At 36.7% G+C, this 23136-nt stretch overlaps 1 protein-coding gene across 2 annotated transcripts in view; it reads left to right on the forward strand.

Moving 5' to 3' along the window:
* The window catches only part of PAX5 (paired box 5), a 266941-nt gene that overhangs the window by 88249 nt on the left and 155556 nt on the right, over window positions 1–23136 (forward strand). For both annotated transcript variants that reach the window (XM_083353752.1, XM_083353753.1), the window contains exon 6: window positions 6031–6206. In XM_083353752.1, coding sequence (XP_083209878.1) covers window positions 6031–6206 — 176 coding nt within the window. The remainder of the gene's footprint in view (window positions 1–6030; window positions 6207–23136) is intronic.

Genomic DNA, 23136 nt, shown 5'->3' on the forward strand with positions numbered 1-23136 from the left:
ATTTTTATGGGGGACAGAAATATACAGTACTGTAGTGAAAGTAATACAAAGCTACAGTTTTGATAAATCTGAGAACTGAGATAATTGTTAAGTTTTTCTCTTTGGAAAACAAAATTATTGTGGTGAAATTTAAGAAATGTAAAAAACCAACCCTTTGTTTTAAGATGGAAAATGGACTTTGAATGACATCTAGTGGTGGATTTGAGTACAGCACTATAATTAGCTCCTTGGCTGCTTGGTGATTTTCAGCTTAAGGGAGAACAGCTGGCAATAAAGGAAAATATTTTGGCATATTTATCATCCTGACCTTCATGGACTATAAATACCTACTGAGCTTGGACTTTTAATCTCAAGAGCCAGTGGGAGAAAAAGAAAAAAAAATGACTTTTGAGTATGTCTAGCTGCAGGGAAGTTGAATATTTTGAACACTGGGAACATTGTGGATTACAACCTTGCCTAACTGATAATTTTTAGGATACTTCAGACAAAGGATTACTATAAAATATTGCTATTAGGACTGGATTATAAAGGCTATATGTAAAGACCAGAAAACTATTACAAATATTGACTTATGAATTGATATGATTGTTATTTCTACAATATTAGTAAAATATGATGAAGATGTCTATAGCTAATTTTATATACATCAATAGTACTAAGAATTGTAATTGTTTAATGAGGGAAAAAGGGAAAAAATATGGGGAAGAAAGGACGATCAAGGAAAAAATACTGGATTGTGCAGTACTGAATAGATTTATATTGAAGAACTTAATGTTAAATATGTGAACCCAGACAACATGCTGTTTACTGAGTTCTAAAGATTGTAATTTTAAAAAATTAATAAAACCTATAAAAAAATCCTTCCAATAATTGCCTCTCTACACATTGGCTAATCAAACTATTTTTCATTTGAAACACACATATACAAGAGTTTTCATTACAGACTGGTTACTGTTTTTCCTGGCTTGACCCTCATGGTAATCCAAGATGGAACTGGTTCTTTCATCATTTGTGAAGATACTTTTCATTATACAAGAATTGTTGTTCATAGAAATGTCATCTCTGCTGTACTCTGGAAGTGATCTTCCTTTATTGTAAGCCAGAGAAACCTGGCTAGACAATGCACTCCAAAATCACCCAGGGCCACAATAAAACATTACTATATACAATAAAAATTAAACCATAATTATGTACTTTTCAGAATCTTACTTTCCATGATGGCAGCCTCTTCCTTGAGGTGTTGTAGTCAGTCAGAAGTTATTTGGAAGCTCTTGGGCAGGACAACATGCCATTTGCCCTCATTTGGGGTCTTTGCCGTTTCACAACTTGGAGTGACAAATAGCCTTTTTTCCAGTTCTGATGTAGTGATATGTGGGGATGACCTTGGGAGACAGGAGGAAGATCTGCAGCTTAGGCAATGGTCTGATAAAAGGCAACTTAGTCCACAGGTGGTGGAAAAGTTCCAGAACGTACCCTCTCTAGTTTCCCAGAGATTAAGAAGAGAGAAGAGAAATACTTTCCGTCTTTGCAAGATTCTGTTAATGCAAGTTTACAAGTAGGATTAGTTAATGTGGGTGTGCTTCTTGTATGGTCTTCTTTGCAAGACTGACACCTGGAATTTGATTCCTTTGACACTTTACTGATGTCCCTGTTGGTTTTCAGGAGTTGACCCAAGAAAGTTGAGATTCTGCAACATGTAGTTCAGCTTTTCGTGCAAATTCATCCATATTTGAGCAAGTTGAATGAGCCAGACCCATAGATTGTCTAGGCACAGCATGAAGGAAATCTGTTTTGTTAATGCAGTTTTAAGATTTCATGTGGACCAAGCACAGTGACATGCACTGATTCAACCCCAGCTACTAATGCTTTCTCCGTCAGGTCTTTCTCTTAGGAGTTATGGGCCAAGGAAAGTGAGGTGCATGAATAAATGAACAATTATGTACAATGTGCTGTGAGGTGTATTGTCCTTTTTAAAGTGTCCTTTCCCCCTTCTCCCCCAAAAGCTCAACTATGTACAGTAGCTCAAGGAAACACTAAAGTTTGGAACTAGTCAGTTATTTGTTTCCAAATGTTGCACCAAATCAGGTCAGGGCTTCGTTGTTGCTCATGGTTATTTTTTATAACTTTGCCCATGTCTTTAGGACATCCAGTGGGACAATGGGTCAGTTATTGTTTGACTGATCTTTAGAGCACACATGTTCTTTAATGTTGTTATGATTTTTGCAGATTGCTGCAATGCACAGAGAATATCAGTACTGGACTATTCCCCTCCTCCTCGTCCTCCTCCATTTGAAAAAAAAATCAAACTAATTTACAGTTTACAAGTCTATATCTAAACAACTTTGTCAGACTAATTTGCCTTAGTAGTAGAACTGAATTTTTTTTGTTCAGGTACCATTCTGGACCTGGCATTTTTCCCCCAACATGAGTTTAAAGTTTATAAAGACATTTGATTGTAGTGCATATTAATAATACCATTTTCTGTAAATTGTAAACAACTAGTAGGCATGCCCCAAGAAAATAATGGGAAATGTTTGATTTCTGTAAAGCTGAAACTGAATTTTTCTTTCCATTCATCAGAATTATGTAAATGCATAACTTTAAAATCCAATTGCAAAATATTATTGATTTAACCTAAAAATCTAATACAAACATTTACATGCTCTGCTGAAAGAGATACTTGATCTTTTCTAGCATGCGGTGCCTTCCAGATTTTTAATTTTTTAAGCTATGCTTGACTGAGCCCAGTACTTGTTCTGTGAGGCATTACATAATTTGGAAAAGTTATCAACTGTAATCATGAAATACATATACACATACATATATACATGTATATATACATGTATATATACATATACATACACAAATATACATGTATGTATATATATGTATATGTATATACTGTACATTCACATAGATACACAATTTCTATGTTTAGACTTGTTTTATTCCAATTGCAAGACAGATTGTAGTTTGGACTTAAAAATATTAATGATAGCTAAATGCTTTTCACTATTATATGAAAATGTATTGAATGTAGTTGGAAACTTACCAATTACTTTACAAAGTCCATATACAAATATACTGTATATGTTCCATATTTGAACTATGGTGCTGGAGAAGACTCCTGCGAGTCCCTTGGACTGCAAGGCGATCAAACCGGTCAGTCCTAGAGGAGATCAATCCTGACTGCTCTTTAGAAGGCCAGATCCTGAAGCTAAAACTCAAATACTTTGGCCACCTAATGAGAAGGAAGGACTCACTGGAGAAGAGCCTAATGCTGGGAAAGATTGAGGGCAAGAGAAGAAGGGGACGACAGAGAATGAGGTGGCTGGATGGAGTCACTGAAGCAGTAGGCGTGAGCTTAGATGGACTCCAGAAGATGGTAGAGGACAGGAAGGCCTGGAGGAACGTTGTCCATAGGGTCGCGATGGGTCAGACACGACTTCGCAACTAACAACAACAACAACAACAATGTTCCATATATTTGCTTCTGAATGAAGGCTGGACCCAAACAAGATTCTTTGTAGAGTAGATGACTTCTTCATAGTATTGCTGTTGTGAGTCACATTTTCCTCTCCCACAACTGCTACAGCAGAAATCCTTCTGTGTTGCCTTTTTGAAACTTTGGTCTAGCTTCTTAGAGTGGAATCTACCACAGCTTTCAATAGTTTCCAGCCATTTTGCTTTGCTTCCCTCTGGTTTCTTGATGCAGTGACTTCAGTTTCCTTTCCCCCTTTTTCTTCTCAACATTTTTTCTTACTTCCAAATGATTTTTTCCTTATGATCTGTCCTGCCAGTTACTCCTGTTCTCTCTCTGAGTTGGCCTTCAAACAGCGGTTGAACAACTTTTTTCCAGCACTTTAACTGGATCATATCCCAACCATTTTATTGGCCTATTAAGAACACACAATCTTAGCTTTCTGAAATATTTTTCCATTGGTGGAAAAGACAAGTGTTTTGAACTTCAGGATTTGCATACATAGAAACATAATGGCAGAAAAAAACCTGGTGGCCCTTAGAGTCCGCCCTTTGATTTTTTTATTTAAATTTTTTTTGTTGGATGATGGACATATGTTTATTCCAAACATGTTTAATCATCAATAATCATCAGAAATCATCAGTTACTACTGATTGAACCTCTACCTCTGCCGGAAGTTGGTTCTGAGCTTCCCCTAGTCTTTCTCTGAAGTAATAGTTTCTAACATTACTTTTCAACTTACCTCCTGTCACTCTGAGGTTATGCTGCCATATTCATGATTTTTTTTGCTTAATATTGAAAATACTGCCCCCTATAGCCTTATTCACACTCTTAATATATTTAAAAGTTTCAGTCATGCCCCCTATTAATAATAATAATAATAATAATAATAATAATAATAATAATAATAATAATAATAATAATAATAATAATAATAATATATAAAGTTGGAAGGGACCTTGGAGGTCATCTAGTCCAACCCCCTGCTCAGGCAGGAAACCCTATACCATTTCAGGCAAATGGCTGTCCAGTCTCTTCTTAAAAACCTCCAGTGTTGGAGCATTCACCACCTCTGGAGGCAGGTTGTTCCACCGGTTAATTGTTCTAACTGTCAGGAAGTTTCTCCTTAGTTCTAGGTTGCTTCTCTCCTTGACTAGTTTCCATCCGTTGCTTCTTGTCCTGCTTTCAGGTGCTTTGGAGAATAGCTTGGCTCCCTCTTCTTTGTGGTAGCCCCTGAGATATTGGAACACTGCTATCATGTCACCCCTCACCCTTCTCTTCATTAAACTACACATACCCAATTCCAGCAACCGTTGCCTATATGTTTTAGCCTCCAGCCCCCTAATCATCTTGGTTGCTCTTCTCTGTACCCTTTCTAGAGTCTCGACATCTTTTTTACATCGTGGTGACCAAAACTGGATGCAGTATTCCAGGTGTGGCCTTACCAAAGCATTGTAAAGTGGTATTAGTACTTCACTTGATCTTGATTCTATCTATCTATCTGTGTTTATTCCACCTTAGATTTAAGCAAATCTCGCTTGTCTCTCTTTTTAAAAGTCCACTCATTTTTTTCAGATCACTGGCCAGATACAATTTTTTGGAGCTATTCTATTTTCCTTCTATCATCCAGGCTGTACGTATTCAGTTTCTCCAATCTCTCCTGATATGCTTAGCCCCTCAGACCTTGCACCATTTTTCTTGATATGCTAACAATATACTATATACTGTATAAGAGTGAGTGGAAAACTCATCAGCATTGTTTATTTTCATCACTTAATAGACACTTCAACCAAACATTACTTTTTCATAGAAATTAGAAAATCCTTACTCTAATGCAAATACTTAAAAAGATGAGTTTGATGTGTTTATTCCACCTTAGATTTAAGCAAATCTCTCTTGTCTCTCTTTTTAAAAGTCCACTCATTTTTTTCAGATCACTGGCCAGATACAATTTTTTGGAGCTAAAGATATATACCAGTTTGCCGTCCACTCTTTAGAGATATTTTCTTAAACTGAAGCAGCAATTCTTCATTACTTTTGGAATGTAGATGGCTACATAGCAGAAAAGAAGTATTTGCCATTGCTTATTTTTATTACTGTCCCCGAGGAAATGGAAGTTACTGTTCAACAAGAGCTTTGTGTTGAATTTAAAGAGGCCTGTATTCTTTTATAAGACTACATATAAACAACTTGATATTTCAGTATAATTTACAAGAAGAGATATTTTGTGATTTTTTAATTGACTTTTAACTACCATTATGTTTAATTAAATATTTTCTGCATCAATTCCTCAGCAGCTGTATGATCTCTTGCACCATTTCTCCATAACTCTTCAGGGATCGGTCTTATGAATATAAACACATAAATATAAAACTTACAAACTCACACCGACAAAAACACAGACACGCATACATTCATAAAGGGATGTATGCTGTGGTAATCTTTATTTATATGATAATATGTTACTCTTTTAATTTCAAACGAAAAATATGCTTTAATTGCTGTAGTAATATTTATCTGTCTCTGCATTTTTTCCCCCTTTTGGAAAGGTATTCAGGAATCTCCTATACCCAATGGCCATTCACTTCCGGGTCGAGACTTCCTTCGGAAACAAATGCGGGGAGATCTTTTCACTCAGCAACAATTAGAAGTATTGGATCGAGTTTTTGAAAGACAGCATTATTCCGATATCTTTACGACTGCTGAGCCCATCAAACCAGAGCAGGTAATATTTAAAGCTTAGTTTTTGGCATCAATTATTTCATATTTGTCACTTACAATACGATCTCCAACATAGGTTTTCACTGAATACTTTTAATGCTTGGAGAACCATATTTGGAAACAAGTATTATCACTTTCAGTATTATCACGTTCAGGTTTTTTTTTTTTTACTATTCATGAATTAATGATTGATACTGGGAATCTGAAATTCATTCTTTCAACTGTACACATAGTGTTACTGTAGAAAAGCATATGCAGGAGGAGAGTGAGGATGCAAGAATTCCCATTAGTTCACGAAAAATTAAAGCACAAACAAAATGCATGGTAAAAATAAATTAAATTAGAGTAAAGGACTCCTACTGCAGAATATGAAGGGGGAGTATGTGAGTTGTTGTGGTTTTTGTTTTTTTTACAAAAAACCTCTATGCGATCCAATGTTGATTTGTGTTTCACATATGTATTAAATTTACCAGGACAACAATACCTTTAAGTCAGAGTGTTCAGCCCTGTTTGGGATAAGGGACCAGTTGGGATTTTGTTTGGTCCAGATTGCTGCATATTCTGAAATAAAATAGGAGAACAAAAACTAAATTTTTTTCAACTTAGATTGAAATAAATTAAGTAAAAATGACTTCTTTTTTTGTGTATTTCAATTTTTCTCCATCTGACATATTTAAAAATACAGCTTGGTGACCTTACCTAAGGACTGAGGGTTGGCACATCAACCCTTCATATATAGCACTGTTTTTCCTTGTTCTTGCACTGAACTTGAGACCATGATCCTAAATATAATTAAGCATCCTTTAATGTTCACTGGCATCTGTGACACAGATTTGTCTATATCTCTTCCTGTCAATCATTTGTTGTGCTGTTCCCATTCCACTGTCTTCTCCCCTTTTCATCCTAAATTATTAGATGAAAATTGTAGAATGAATGATAATATTAGAGGTTCTTGCAAACAGGGATTATCTTTTAAGGTAGCTTGCATATAGATATCTCTATTGTATGGAATTTCCAATATTTTCCTCCTGATCTTTGAATCAATTATCTGTTCGTTGTCATCCTTCAGCATACCTATTTGAGGCTAGAACCTCTTTCTGAGTTTGAAGATGTTCTGGAAGACTTTTCTTGTATTTCTGCATCTATTTCCATCCTCACTGACTTTACAGATGCTGCAATATTGCTTGTTCTCTCTTCTAACAACTCTCTGAAATTCTTTGTCTTAGCTTGCATAAGTAGCAGTAGTATTTATTTATTTATTCAATCAATGATCAGCAAATTTAAAAGAGCAGTAACAAAATGAAGCAAATTAATATGGAATACATATTAAAGACAAATCACATAGCGATATTACATTCACATCTCTATTACCATATTAATATATCAGCTAGTCAAGCAATGATAAATTTAAAAATGGAGAAAGTATAAAATAGAGTAAATATACTGTAGAAATATACTAATTAAAAATAACTATCTAAAAGTGATATTAGGCATAAAAGTGAGAACTTCTTAAACCAATTAACTCTTTAGCCATTTTTGTCTTATTTTCATTACGGCAACACAAAATTTGGCTACTGCCCAGGTAAATGTTGGATAAATGTTTCTATTTAGTTTTTATTGTTTTAAAATGTTTTTATTGTTTTTATTGTTATTTTTTTATTGAGATGGGCAGCTATAGAGAATGAATGAATGAATGAATGAATGAATGAATGAATGAATGAATGAATGAATGAATGAATAATAGTGGGTTGTAAATCCTGGAACAAATAATTCAGATAAAATATGTCTGAGCTGATATTATCAAAGAAATGGTAATAGAATCATTAAAGAAAGGATGCTAAAAGAGAAGCAAAATGAAATGTGAATGACAAAAATTAAAATAATGTTGGAGAAACAGTGGCAGATAACAGTACAATTATCTCACTTTGAGTTATCCAGTGGTGTATTGTTCTGTGGCAAGTGGTCCCATGTCAAGTCGGCTGGGGCAAGCTGGGCAGGGCGAACTGGGCAGGGCAAGCTGGGCAGGGCAGGCCAGCCATGATGAGTTGTTCTAGACTGATCCAGGTTGTTTTCATCTGTTTCTTGGTGTTTGGGAGGTTTTTTTATATTCATCCTTAACAACTGCTCTGATTTCATTTCACCATTTTTTAAAAAAATTCTGTATCAATGAATTTCCTGAGTTTAGGTCTTCAAAGCAATTCAAAATGTTCCCCTTGAAAATAGTGGTCATATGCTTAAGACCATATAATGAACACTGGAAGCTTTATTCTTCCACTATAGTCTGGCTTGGCGCTTGCACACGGGGAGTTTGTGTAGATTTCATAATTAGCTCCTGGCCACATTTTTGCAGTTATAACTGAGCTCTTCCATCTCCTTGTACCAATAATATAGTCAATTTATATTTGTTGAACTCTGTCTTGTGACATCCATGTAACATAGGTATCGTTTTGATTGTTTGAAGAATGTGTTAATAGTTAAACAGATCATTGGAATGGCAGAAAATAAGATAATTCTCCTACCTCATTTACGTTTTTTAAGCTATAGAATCCAGCTACATTTTCTTTTCTTTTTATTTCCAGTTTGGACATTTCAGTTACCATCACAAGCAGCACATCTTGATGCATTCTCTGTTGATTTCAGGTTGAACTTGATTATAACACCTGTCACCCTTTTTCTGCATCCATGGTTAAAGCATAAAGTTGAATAACTGTCACATTGAAAAATTATCTGATTAGTCTAATTGATTTTATTCAGTCATTGGTTACATTGCATCTAGGTATTCTTGGTTTTTTTATATCCTGGATAGCAAAGTGTCCAATTCCAGTGAACTTCCATTTACTGATGCCTTTTTTAGTCAATGTGTGTTCAATTCATTTCATCTTTCACACTATTGAGCTTCCTTATGATCATGCTTCGTATGTTCCATGTTCCCACTTAATTCTGTCTTTGCCACTGTGGACCTTCTTTTTCTGTATGGCATCATCAGCCATTAGACATCTTGAAGGCTCATAAACATCATTAGTATCCCAACAAATCCTCAGCCATCTCTTAGTAGTATGTTGAATGCCATTCAACTCTAGCTGCCCACCATCCATTACTACATCATCAATCCCTTTATATTCCAGCCATGTGGTTCTCTTGGTAAAACTGAAGAATGTTTACCACAACCTCTTCCCATACAGTATGAAATCATGCCTTTGCTGTTATCTCTAAAGTGGTTGTCCAACTTCAACTTCTTCCTATATCATTGGTGTCCAATATAAATGCCTGCTTTAGCTGGGCAGCTGGCTGACCTTCATGCTTTGGTTGACCTTCTGGGTGAATATACTTTTGGTATAAACTCCCATCATTCTTCACTCATCCATCCCAGGTACAACCCCCTCCATGATGAGACAGGATAGCAGGACTTGAAGCATTATTTATTCAATAACCATAAATAATGAGAAGTTTAGAACAGTCTTTTCAAAACCTAATTTGGGGACATGGCAGGCCATTATTTAAATGAGAATGCATAATAGATGGAACCAGCTATCTGTAAACTCTTCTTTTAAAGTTAGTTTTTGAGCCAACCTCATTCTCTGCCAGGGTCACTTTTTAGATTCTAGCAGCAGCATTATTTCTGCAAACACTCTCATGTGTGGCTACTTTTGTGTTGCTGCTTATAAGAACTTTTATGAAATTCTTTTTCATACCCATGATGACTGAAAATGGAACAAGATTCCCACACCGCTTAGTAATATGCCCAACAATTTTTCAAGTAAAAATCAAACTTTATAGTCTTTGTAGATTTTCTACTTTTGAATTATTATGATTGGTTATACGGTCAGCCTGATGTTTTGATTGGATTTGGTATTTTTTATCCACCTATCAATTCCTTCCCAAAGAATATTTAATATTTAATCCTGAGCTTCGGATGGCCCAAAACCTCCAATCCTTTCGCCGCGGCCTCAAAACACTCCTGTTCCACCAGGCTGACCTGGACTGACAGGCATTTTAATTAATTTATATTTAGAATTTTTAATTTATTTTTGAATTTTCTAATTTTAATTTATTGCACAGATGTTCTCAATTTTATTTTATCTTGATTTCTGTACTTATTATACGTTTTGTTGTTAGCCGCCCTGAGTCCTTCGGGAGATAGGGCGGGATATAAATCCCATCAATAAATAAATAAATAAATAAATAAATAAATAATAATAATATTATTAATATTAATAATATTAAAAGTATTGTCAGAAGATATATGCTATTACAAGTAAAGCTGCCTTTTGCAATTGATTGATGGTGATTTTGTCAATGTCAACCGTATTCAAATGGTGTTCCCAATTGTTTTGGGGCTGCAGCCAAGGCACATATTATATTTATATATTTATATATTTTTTATATTTATTAAATTTTTATACCGCCCTTCTCCCGAAGGACTCAGGGTGGTGTACAGGGCAATAAATATTAAAAAACAAAGTACAAAAGTTAAAAAACAATTAAATAATTTATGCCCGATCTATACAATAGTTAAAACCATATTAAAAACCCAACCCCAAACCCATCAGACCAGGCCGGATTGCTCAAATAAATAAGTTTTTAGATCCTGCTGGAAGGAGCGAAGGTCGGGGGCCATCCGGAGCTCAACCGGCAAGCGGTTCCACAGGTCTGGCGCGCCCACAGAGAATGCCCTCCCCCTGGGGGCCACCAGTCGACATTCTCTGATCGGAGGCACCCTGAGGAGGCCCTCTCTGTGGGAGCGCACTGGATGGAGGGAAGTTGATGCCGGCCGCAGGTGCTGCTGTAGGTAATCCGGACCCATGCCATGTAGGGCTTTGTAGGTCATTACCAGCACCTTGAATCTCACCCGGTGGGCAACCGGCAGCCAATGCAGCTTGCGGAGCAAAGGTGTAACATGGGAGTATCGGGAGACTCCCAACACAACTCGCGCGGCTGCATTCTGCACCAGTTGGAGCCTCCGAGTGGTCTTCAAGGGCAGCCCCATGTAGAGAGCATTACAGTAGTCCAAACGAGAGGTCACAAGCGCATGAGTGACTGTGCGCAAGGCATCCCGGTTCAGATAGGGCCGCAACTGGCGCACCAGGCGAACCTGGGCAAAGGCCCCCCCTAGTCATAGCTCCTATATGATCTTCTAAAGAGAGCTGTGAGTCTAGGAGGACCCCCAAGTTGTGTGCCCTATCTACGGGGGGCAATAGCTCACCCCCCATAGCAAGAGATGGAGTAATCTGAATTACTATTACTATTGGTACTATCTTTGTTTTCTTTTGCTGCAGTCATTCTAGTTTTATTTGCTGGTCTCTATGTTTTGTGATTTTTCTCTAATTCTTTCTCTTCCCTCTCTGCTGCTTCCAAGTGTGGCAATCTAGACTTTTTTGTCTTTCTTATCAACAATTGTTGGGATGTTGTATGGTAGATGCTTATCTGTTTAAATTCTAAGATCTCAGAGCACGTTAGGGTCTTTATTTACTATTGCTTCTGTCTGTTTTGTGGTCCCACCAGTTCTTGCTTGCAGGCAAAGCGGTTTCTTCAGCTTCTTTACAGGGGCAGCATATGTTGTCTGTTGCTGTTTTCTCAGTTCTGGCTTTATATGCATTTATTCTTAAGACTTGGTCTTGGGCAGCCAGAATTATCTCTTCTGTCTCTTTAGTCAACTTTCCTGCTGTTTACCATTGTTGGTATTTTTGTTATCTGCTTTGCCTGCTAATTTTTTTTAATGTACCGGCCATGTAATTCTTTGCCTTGCAATGCCTCTTTTTTCTTCTTCATCCCACCTTTATTATTTTTATAAAGAACTCAGGGAGTCAAACGTACTGATGCTCCTCCCTCCTCCTATTTTTCCCACAACAACAGCCCTATGAGGTGGGTTGGGCTGAGGGAGAATGAATGGCCCAAAGCCATTTAGCTTGTTTTCCTGGTTAGGCTAGATCTTGAACTCATAGTTTCCTGGAGTTTGTATGAACGATATATAAACACTCCTTTTGCTGTTGTTGTGTTTGTTGTTATGGTTGGTTGCACCACCATCCCGATGCTTAGATGGAATTGCCATTTTTATCCACCTATTGAATCCTTCCCAAGGTTCTGGGATAGACCCATGTTATTTTTTTTTGACGATATTAGAGGTATCATTGCAGGATGTAAGCCGTTCTAAGTAAAATTGCCTTTTGTAATTTACTGATTATTATTATTATGCCTGAGTGTTGGTGCCTGGCAACTGTCTGGAAAACTAGTTTTCTTGGCAAGTTGTTTTGTAAGTGATTTTGCCATTCCCTGCTTCCTAAGGCTGAGAGAGGGGGACTGGCCTGAGATCATTCAGCTGGCTTCATGCCCAACGCAGGACTAGAACTCATGAATTCCCAGTTTCTATCAAAGCTCTCATTTTGTATTTAAGAACCCCATCAGCCATTCAAGGAAATATTTTCATAGATTTTATTAAGTTTTACTCACAAACATTGCTTTTCCATGAAATGAGACTTCTTTAAATTTATACTAAGATTTGTACTAAGCACAGATATTATTCAAAATTATAGTATTCTGAAATTTAAAGGATCAAATGAATGCCCAGGAAAGGAATTGTTAACTGTAGTTTGTCTTACTTAAATACTTTCCTTTTCATAAATTTGAGATTCTTTTAAAATTTCACACACTTCTCCAAATCTAAATGGTTTGGTTTATATTTTGTCTATATTAATTAATGGACAGCTTCATAAAATATAGTTATGGGAATCATTTAAATTTTAATTACGGTTTTGATTGAAAAATGAAAAATTATTGTTTCCTTAATAAGTTCCATACTTTTCATAGAACTAAAGAAAATATTAAAATATTGTCACAAGGATATTAATCTAAAGACATCTTATTTTCAAATGTGTATGAAATTACAAGGTGTAAAATGTTTTTATATGCTGTTAAGTGGAATTTATTTTGCTATTGTTACTGACAAAATATGAACAAGATTCTAATAGCTGTTTTTACATTAAGATATGTTATTTTAATAGTATGTACTCAGGTTTATATTTTGGTTAATCTTCCAGTTTGTTATTGTATGTTATCATATAGGCAAATTTATGTAGGAATAAATTCAATTAGAATTAAATATATAAACAGCATACTTGAAGAAATATCAGAATATTTGCTACACATTCCCATTATGTAATTCAGAAATGGTGTTCATAAGAAAAAACAGGCTAGTAGTTCATGACAAAATTATATTACACAGATACAAGAGACACAGCAACATAATGGTTCCTCAGAAATTCTGTTGGGTTATTCCAGAGGCAGTTTTTTGTGCATCCCAGATTTGAAGAGGAAATTAAAGAAATGAGATTTCAGAAGTAGGAACCACAATTTTATCAAACTTGGCTGGATTTCATGATTTAACTTAATAGCAATAGATTATAAACATACACTCATACCCGATAAATATTCACATATTGACTGACTTTTTATTTACATGATAGTAGATTTTGTTCGCATTTTCTCTATTTTGTTTATATATTTTAGAATTATGTTAATGAAACTACCTGATGGTGTAAAACAAAAAATAAATAAACTACTTTTCCATTGCTCTGGATTGTAAAAATGCTTCAGGCCTTTTTGCCTAGGTAATGATTCCTGTCTATTTCCACCAAAATCATTTTCCTTACTGTCTGCAGATGCATCTAAGCATTAATCTGCAGTCTTTCTAATAATCCATGCCTTTTGATCTATAGTAAGGATGAGGGGAATTCTCTTTGGATTTAAGAACTTTGGGAAGTCAGCAAGGCTGCAAACTGCCATAAGGATCACTGCATAATGAAAGAGAGGACCATACTTTACATCATTTGGCTATTGTGAAATTAAGGTCAATGAAAACTCTTACATCCTGTTCAGGAGGATTTTGCTAACATTTTCTTTGCTTTGGAAGAAAAATACCCATTTCTATAAGAGGACAAATAACAGAAGAAGAAAAAAATACTGAAGACAACTTGGAACAGTCATCCTTCAAGGCAAAAATTATCATGAGTGCTTGATTGTTACATGTTGGAAATAGATACAGTATGTAATGATTCTCTTTTATAACATAAATTCCTGTACTTATTTTTGTGTAGTTCTTTGTCATGGTGCCATGGTGCTTCTGTTATAGAAAAGGAACAAGAGTTGTTTGAAGTCCTGAGGCAATGTATGTGTGAGAGCAAGAGAAAGATATATGTTAGCAATGTGTTTAGGTAGTTGTCTGTGCATTTTGAAGCAAAGTGCTTGTATCTGGAGCTTCCTTCCTTCCTTCCTTCCTTCCTTCCTTCCTTCCTTCCTTCCTTCCTTCCTTCCTTCCTTCCTTCCTTCCTTCCTTCCTTCCGTTCTTTGCAGGCAATAAGCGAGATGGAAGGTTGCAAACAGGAACATGCTTTATTGAGGCAAACAGGAACAGAACTGAAACAGAGGCTGCTGCGCAGCTACTTATATGGTTGGCCACTAGGTGGCAGCCAATAGGTTTAAAGCAGGGGTGTCAAACTCAATTTCATTGAGGGCCGCATCAGCATTGCGGTTGCCCTCAGGGGGCCGGGTGGGTATGGCCAGGGTGGGCGTGGCCTGCTGGGTGGGCGTGGCTAGAGTGTGTATGGTCTACTGGGTGGGCGTGGCCAGCTCTACATCGTTCGCATCAAGGGTGCCTATGGGGGCCTGGACAGGAGTGGGACAGATCTGAGGGTCTCTGGCAGAAGGAGGGTCTCTGGGCCAGGGCCAAGGCAGTGGGGGCCGTTCCCTCACTGTTTCCAGTATAGCTTCGCGGGCCGCATGAAACCACTTCGCGGGCCGGATCTGGCCCCCGGGCCTTGTGTTTGACATGTCTGATTTAAAGGAACCCATTCCCGCCCCAAATCAACCAATGATCTTCTTGGAGACAACAAGTCTGGCTTAGTGAGTGACCGTTACACAGACACACCATTGAACACCATTAAACAGCATTCAAACAGACATGTGAATCAGTTCAAGTAAAATCCCAATACATTACCCTCCCTCCCTCCCTCCCTTCCTTCCTTCCTTCCTTCCTTCCTTCCTTCCTTCCTTCCTTCCTTCCTTCCTTCCTTCCTTCCTTCTTCATTTCCTGTGTGAATATTGTGTGATGAATCTTCTTTATCTGTGATTGAGTGTTGCTCAGGGTGCCCTATTCAATGCAGCCATGAGCCACCCATGCCATCATCTTTTATTAGCTTGTTGATAGCTGGTTACTGATGTGGGGATCACCATGGACAGTAGAATTGGTAAATTCATACACTGCTGTACTGTTCATCCAGGCTCAGCAAGGGTTGATCATGCATACTTGGCTTTCCATTCCAATTTTTGCAATGTTATTGTTATTACTAGTGGAAGAAATATTTATAATACTTCAAGTTGCCATTTGAGCAAAGAGATAAAATTCTGTTATGAAGAGCTGAGTGGACCTGGAAAGGGCAACTCTTATACAGGTTTTCCATGTGAAGGCTACTTTTTACTATTTCTCGATGTCTTCTGAGGCATTCCATAGATGTGGATATCAGCTGTTAGAATGCACATAGTTCACAAATAAAGTAGCTGAATTAACATACACATTATACGTAATAAATATATCTGTCCATTATCTTTGGAATATCAAACATTCATAAGCTACTTACAGTATATTTCTGGGTGTTGATTTTTGGTTTTACTAGTTGACATTTTTGCTTTCAGAAAGGTAAGATGTTCCTGGGCCACAAAACTTTCTTGATTACTTTCCTCTGGAAAGAGACCACTAGAAGCATTCAGCATTTTATGCAAACTGGGCTTATTTACAAATAGACAGGTGAAGAATAAGCGGAATCACAATTTGTTTACTTTGATAACAACAACACATTCAGTACATCACACATAAGAGCTACATAGAGATGCATCTGTTCTGCAGAGTGTGCAGAGTTCAAAGGTCACACAATCCCCCCTGTTGTCACAAAATCCCCCCTCCCAATTTGCCTACATTGAAATTTAAACTCTGTTTTAAACTCGGTAGCTTCTATTGTATACAAAAATAAATTGAATAATTTTTAACCAGGAACCAGAGCACATAACTTCTTTTAGGTCATTCTGAAATTCTATCTTCAACTAGGGTTGAAGGAGGAGAGAGATAGCCCATTTGAATAGTTTTGAACTTCCCGCTTTATTACTTTCTGACCAATGCCACCATTGAGGCCTATTCAATGGGAAACAGGATTGGACCCAACAGGCAGTTCCCAGATACCCTTTGGCATTTCAGAGGATATTTTTGGAACAGAGGTCAAAAAGGAAAAAGTAAAGGTTTCCCCGGTCCAGTTGTCTGGGTATAGGGGGTGGTGCACATCTCTGTTTCCTAGCCAAGACAGCCAGCAATGTCCAAAGACATTTCCGTGGTCATGTGGCCAGGATGATTATCGCTGAGGCACACAGAACGCTGTTACTTTCCCACCAAAGTGGTACCTATTTATCTACTCGCATTTGCATGCTTTTGGACTGCTAGGTGGGCAGGAACTGGGGCAGCTAATGGGAGCTCACCCCATTTCATGATGCTCGGATTTTGAACTTGGGCCAGAAACTGACAAGCTCAGTGTCTTTAACCACTGAGCCGTTGATAAGTTAAAAGAAAAGTAACAAATAAAATACCCATAGTTGGAGGAATAAGAAAAATATGCATGATGGGGGTAAACCAGAACAGTTTGTTTTCAAGTTAAAAATGTCAAGAAGGAGGGTATATATTCATATTTGTAAATGATCAGGCTTGTTCTTCATTTACTATACATATGAACACTTGCTTTTATTTATTATATCTGGAAGGCACTGATTCCAGATAGATATTTATATTCTGTTGGATGTTAATAGATATCATGAAAACCAAAACAGTTAAAAGATGTTAACAAAACACATGAGTTCTGAATTTTGATATTGAAATTCTCATTCAGGAATTTTACATTAAAATCTAAATTTTGTGCATTCAGAATTAGAATGTTGACATGTAAAAGTTGAATCAGATTTAATAAACTATATATGTATTTAGGGTGATTCCCTATGTTATTTGCTTTTATTTGTGAGAACCTACAAATAACGTATGAGACCAAACCAGCAACATAGGGAAGGACAAATTACTATGCATTAGGACTTAGAAATTGATTGCCACCAGAAAAGTGGGCTTGTCCCTACTTGACAGAAGAACTGATTAAAGCATTTATTTTGGGAAACAGCTTTAAGCATCAGAGTGACTTATGCAAACAGCCCACTCTATGAAAATGGTAATGCAGATGGTAATCCCTTTTTCTTTCAGGTGATAGATCACTAGCAATTGGAAAAAAGGCAAATGTAACTCTAAAGGGATGCTTTTTAAAAAGGGGTTTTAGAACATTTTATTCATTATTACATTTGTATATCCTTCAAGGAAAAACAAATTTGGGTTTGCCTGGAATTATATTAGTGGGGCCTAGAGGGGAGGAGTTGGAAGGAGAAACAACATCTACATCCACAAAGAGAAAAGCTGAGAAGCAGGCAGTGGAGGAAAGCTTTTCATATTTACTCTCAGTAGACTATTAAACAGCACCAGCCTATTAATTTGGATTTTGAGTCTTCACTAAAGCCCATAAAAGTGCACAGTTGTTGAATGGAGTTCATTTTAATTTCCTTTCAATCACAGTAAATTATTCAGGTGATAAATCAGCTGGGGCAACCTCCTGGCTGTAATAGAAACCCTAATTCCTGGCTAATTATCCAGCCCATTGCTGCCAACAGATCAATACTTCTACAAAATGGAAAGGGCGAAGGCCCTGCAACGGGCAGAATGTCAGAAAGACAGCTGGGAACAGTGACATGTGTATGACCCCCCTCAGAGTTCAAAGGTCAGAGGGGGTTAAACTGTGTGCCATTGGTATCTTCCTTCTTCTGCATATGTGTTTTAAGGAATGAGGGAATCACCTTTTATTAATAATTTAATTTACAATGTATAATGTTTTCCTGAATTTCAGTATATAAAAAATTCTACAGGAGATGTAGATTTTTGTCATTTCCCTCACTCCCTCCCTCCCTTCCTTCCTCTAATTAATAATACAGTAATCTGGAAAACATGCCAATATATATAAGTGCTATTTCAGATAGCACTTACCCAGGATCTTCTGCAGTGGAATTTGGTTTGCTATGTTATTTCTGTCTGTCAATTTAGTATTGTACATTATATAGTCTGCAAAAATGCTTATAGAAAAATGTGATCATTCAGTAATAAACTTTGCAGAGCGTTTTTGTGATAAGACTTTTAATATTTTTGTCTGTGCTTCTGTCAGAAATAGTGTTCAAGGTGGATTACAATAAAATATAAAAATCAATGTTAAATCATTATAAATTCACATTAACAAAATCAATTAAAATAGCTGCTACAAAATTAAAAATTATTCTGGCAACAAGACAGTTTAAAAAGCAAACTCGTTAAATAAAATGCCTCTGGCAATTTGACAATGGAGATGGAACATTTTTGATCACCACTTAAAGCTGGATCCCTCTGCTCAGGGCTGAGTCACGATTATAACCAAACTGCAGATCTGAAGTCAAGTGACATAGAATTACATTCAATGTAGGTTGAATTTCTCCACTTTGACCTGCCTTTTAATTTATTGGGAGCACACTGCCTTTTTGGATTAAATATATATGTAATAGTCTTTATCTAATTTAGCAGAGGGCATGTTTAGGATGGGATTATGCTGCTTTGAAAAAATAGCTCTGCAGCTAAGGATGGTTCTTGTCTTCACATGCTCAGCTGGCATTTTGCATAATTATATTCTGTGTACCACCTGTGATCACTTTTAACCTGGTAAGACTGGCAACAGTTTCCCATGCTTGGTTACATCTAACTTAACTTTTACAATGGAATATTCCTCGATTGCAAGTGAGGGTTGGCCTGACGTTTCAGTAGATATAAACTGTGATGCTAGGCTATTGACTAGTGCATGATGCTGAGAACATATTATGCCAAGTTTGAAGTGGTTGTCTGCACTGGTTGCCAGTTGTTTTCTGGAAATGGTTTAAGGTGCTTATTTCAATTTTACAATCCTAAATAGCACAGAGCCTATTTGAAGAACCACTCACTTTCTGTCTGTGTCTATGTCTAATCCATCTCTTTTGTGTTTCCAAGGTCAATCAGGAATTATCCTCAGTCCCAATCTTCCTACTTAGAAAAGTCCTACTCAACCTTTTCAGTTTGCATGAATTTAACTAGGTTTTTAATTATTTCATGTGATATTAAACATAGATAAGTAGGTAGAAAGATGTTAGAAAGTTGAAAGATCAATAAAGTTTCTCAGCAAATGCCGGTACTGGTCTTATATCATATTAGCTAATGCCCAGCCTATGATCATCAAGCATCCTATTGATGACTCTTGTTGTTGTTAGTTGCGAAGTCATGTCCGACCCATCGCGACCCTATGGACAATGTTCCTCCAGGCCTTCCTGTCCTCTACCATCTTCTGGAGTCCATTTAAGCTCACACCTACTGCTTCAGTGACTCCATCCAGCCACCTCATTCTCTGTCGTCCCCTTCTTCTATTGCCCTCAATCTTTCCCAGCATTAGGCTCTTCTCCAGTGATTGATGACTCTACTAGAGATTTATCCACTTCATAAGCTCACTTCTTAGTTCTATCTCATGTAGTAGCAATCCTTTTCTTTGGGTTACAGGTTCTAATGTTTTGTCTCTCTGCTAGGTCCCCAGTTTCCGTATAGTATATTACTTGGCTTATTGACTTAAAGGAGAGTCACTTGCTCCAGTTACACTTTTAATATTTTCTAGTTTTTATTCAAATTTAGTGATCTGGAATGAGATAATCTTATTCTGGGACAAAATAGCCTACATCTACTGAAATTGGATCTCAGCACTTTCCATTTGCTCTTAACCCATTTCAATCTGTTGTTGTTTTTGTTGTTGTTACAGTATTGTTGCTGTTGTTATTGTTATTATTATTATATTACAAGTATTTGTTTTAAAACTTTGTCACTCTGTGATAGGTAATGCTGCAAATAGCATCAGCTTTATAGTGCCAATGAAGCAACATCAGTGATATATGTACATCTTTTTGTTGCTTATGGAAGTTAGTTCCAAAAGTCAAGTTGATAACCAAAATAAATATAATAGGCTTTATAAAAAGTGGTGTATTTTACCCAGTAATAGAATCCATGAGATGTTTTAAATAATTTTGCCACTTAAAGCTGTTTTTTCCAACTACCCCAAAGGTGCTTTTTAAAAGGCAACTGGACTGTCTTGATTTTTCTTTGAAAACATTTCACTTCTATGCAAGAAGCTTCTTTAGTTCAGCTAAACAACTCAAGAAGCTTCTTACATCAGAAGTGTAACATTAAAAAAAACACCCAAGAAAGTCCAAGTTGCCTTTTGAAAAGCACCTTAAGGATAACCATGACCCGAATGGTTGAGAATCCCCATAGACTAGGGGTTCCCAACTGGGGGGTGCTCGCAACCCCTGGAGGTGTGAGATGATATTCCAGGGGTGTGAAAACCTGGGCTTAGAAGTTTCAAAATTATAGTGTATGTGCATAATTCATTGCCATTATTTCGAACTTTTGTAAGGGATGCGAGAATATATCAGAAGCATTCTAGGGGTGCGGGGTATAGAAAAGATTGGGAACCACTGCCATAGACACTTTTTCCAGCTGATTTATTTCTTCCTCCAAGGTATTACAAAAGCATCATATATAGTATGCACTTTTTTAAAATATGAAAATCTGTTAGCATTAACTTGGATCTGGAATGTTTCCCATTACCAACAAGGAGGTTTTGTATGCCCACAGTATTTAGAAAAATGTAGGATGTGTTTTTCGAGGTATTGCACTATGTTGAGATATACCACTCTGAGTGGCAACAGCCACATTATATTTTGTGATATACAGTAGTACAATGGAGCATGACTGATGCAGCCTTGCATGTTGCAGTGGTGCTGAACAATTTGGAAATAGCAGAAACTAGAGGAACTATATATGCAGACATCAGGTTTTGCTTTGTGATCTGTTTTGTATATATACTAGAGTACTCCAGAAATTGCGGTTTGCAATCCTGAGACATAAGTATTCCAACCTATGACTACATAGCATGGCATGTATTCTGGTAGTACTTCTGACAGTGAAACATTGCTGAAGATAACATGTCATCTGCAGGGTAGTCTGATGTGCTGTGTCAAGTGAGTGAATATATTTTAATATTTCATTGGGCCCAGTTTTGTTCATTCCATTCTTTAGTCAGTTTTTCCCCACTGACTTTTCCAGCAAATACCTTAATCAGTACTACATCAGTAACTGAAAGTAATAAATATCCATGTCTTCTGATTCAGATATGAATGGGATATAACAGGTCATGTTTGCTTTCTCTTGAGTATTGCTGCAAATCTACTCTTCCATGCGCAGTCTGAAGTTCCGTGAACATGAGGAAACACACGTGACACAACTCTGTTGAGGCGGATATATTTTCTAACCTTTCTTCTCTTGAACTACTTTGGTGGCACTTTTCTTTTTTGATGAAAAGAAAGGAACCCGCCTGAACCTATGTTTATTTTCAGAGGATTGGTTCAGGTATGTTCCATTGTTAAGGCAAGGTCAACTTATAGAGGAGCAACCTTATAGGGGACTCTGATGCCCAGAGTCACCTTATAGGGGAGATGGATGGCATAAAAATAATAATAAATAAATAAGAAATGGCTCTGGAGCAGGCCTTCTCAGCTGTGCTCTCCTAGTCCTGAATGCCCTTCCTTGTAAAGAATTTTTGTTGCCTACTTTTTAAATCCTTAGTGTTTTTATTTCCATTTCTAATTTAATATGATAATACTCAGGGGCATCTGTGGGGGTCTGTGTCAAAATAGAGAAGAGGATTATCATGATATTGTGGTATTGACTACAATGCCTTGGCTGTTTTGACCCATGGGGTAGACACTACTGTTAATATTTATAAATTCAGTTATGCTTTAATGGGTCATAATTATTTTCATTTGATTGCATGGATGCAGATCTCACCTAAATGATTCTGGGCAAGACACAACAGTTAAAACAACAACCACATAAAACAAATTAAAACAGATATAGAGATATATAAAATCTACCAATAAACATATTAAAATAAAAAATAATCATGATCAGAGGGAAAATCTATCATTGCATCATACTCAATACAGCCATTGTAAAAGCTCTCCATTGTAAAAGACCCCAAGCATGATGGCAAAGCTATGCCGTCAGGGCCTTCCAAAATGCCAGCAAGGTTGAACCCAACCTAAAGTTTTTGTTGCTTTATTTTTTTCTGTAATTTATATTATTATCTGTAGCTTTTATTTATACTGTATCCTGAGAATGACAGTGTGCTGCATGTATCTCCTAGTGATGTGATGTAAGCAATTCTTTATTTTGAAAAACTGAGAGAATTAATAAAGAGTAAAAGATGATATAGACCGTTGATTTTTGTTAGTGCCAATCTAGAGTAGATTTTTGGGGAAAAATGTGTTTTAAAGTCTTGAAGATAGATGAAAAGAAATAAAATATGAAAATAATAAACAAAAACAACAACAACAAGAAGAACAAAAAAACAAATACACTGAAAGGGCAGACTCAATGGACCACTTGGTCTTTTTCTGCTGCCAATTTTCTATGTTTCTAATATTGACAAGACAATAAAGGCTTTTTTTGCTTCCTGAGGCAAATTGGAAGCACAGTCACCATCACATGATTTTCACTTAGTGACAACTTCATTTGATGATTGAGTTCCTGGAACCATTTGTGGTCTCTAAATAAGGACTGCCTACTGTTTATGTGTTAATTTTTGAGCAAGCATATAATAAAGTAACCAGGTTTGAATTATGATTTTTTTTTTGTGGATATGAAGTTGAAGGTTGGTAGCTGAATGAAGTAAGAGTGATGCATCATGGAAGTAAAGAATGCATGAAAATAAATGGAT

Source organism: Vipera ursinii, assembly GCF_947247035.1.
Source record: "Vipera ursinii genome assembly, chromosome: 2".
Lineage (NCBI taxonomy): Eukaryota > Metazoa > Chordata > Lepidosauria > Squamata > Viperidae > Vipera > Vipera ursinii.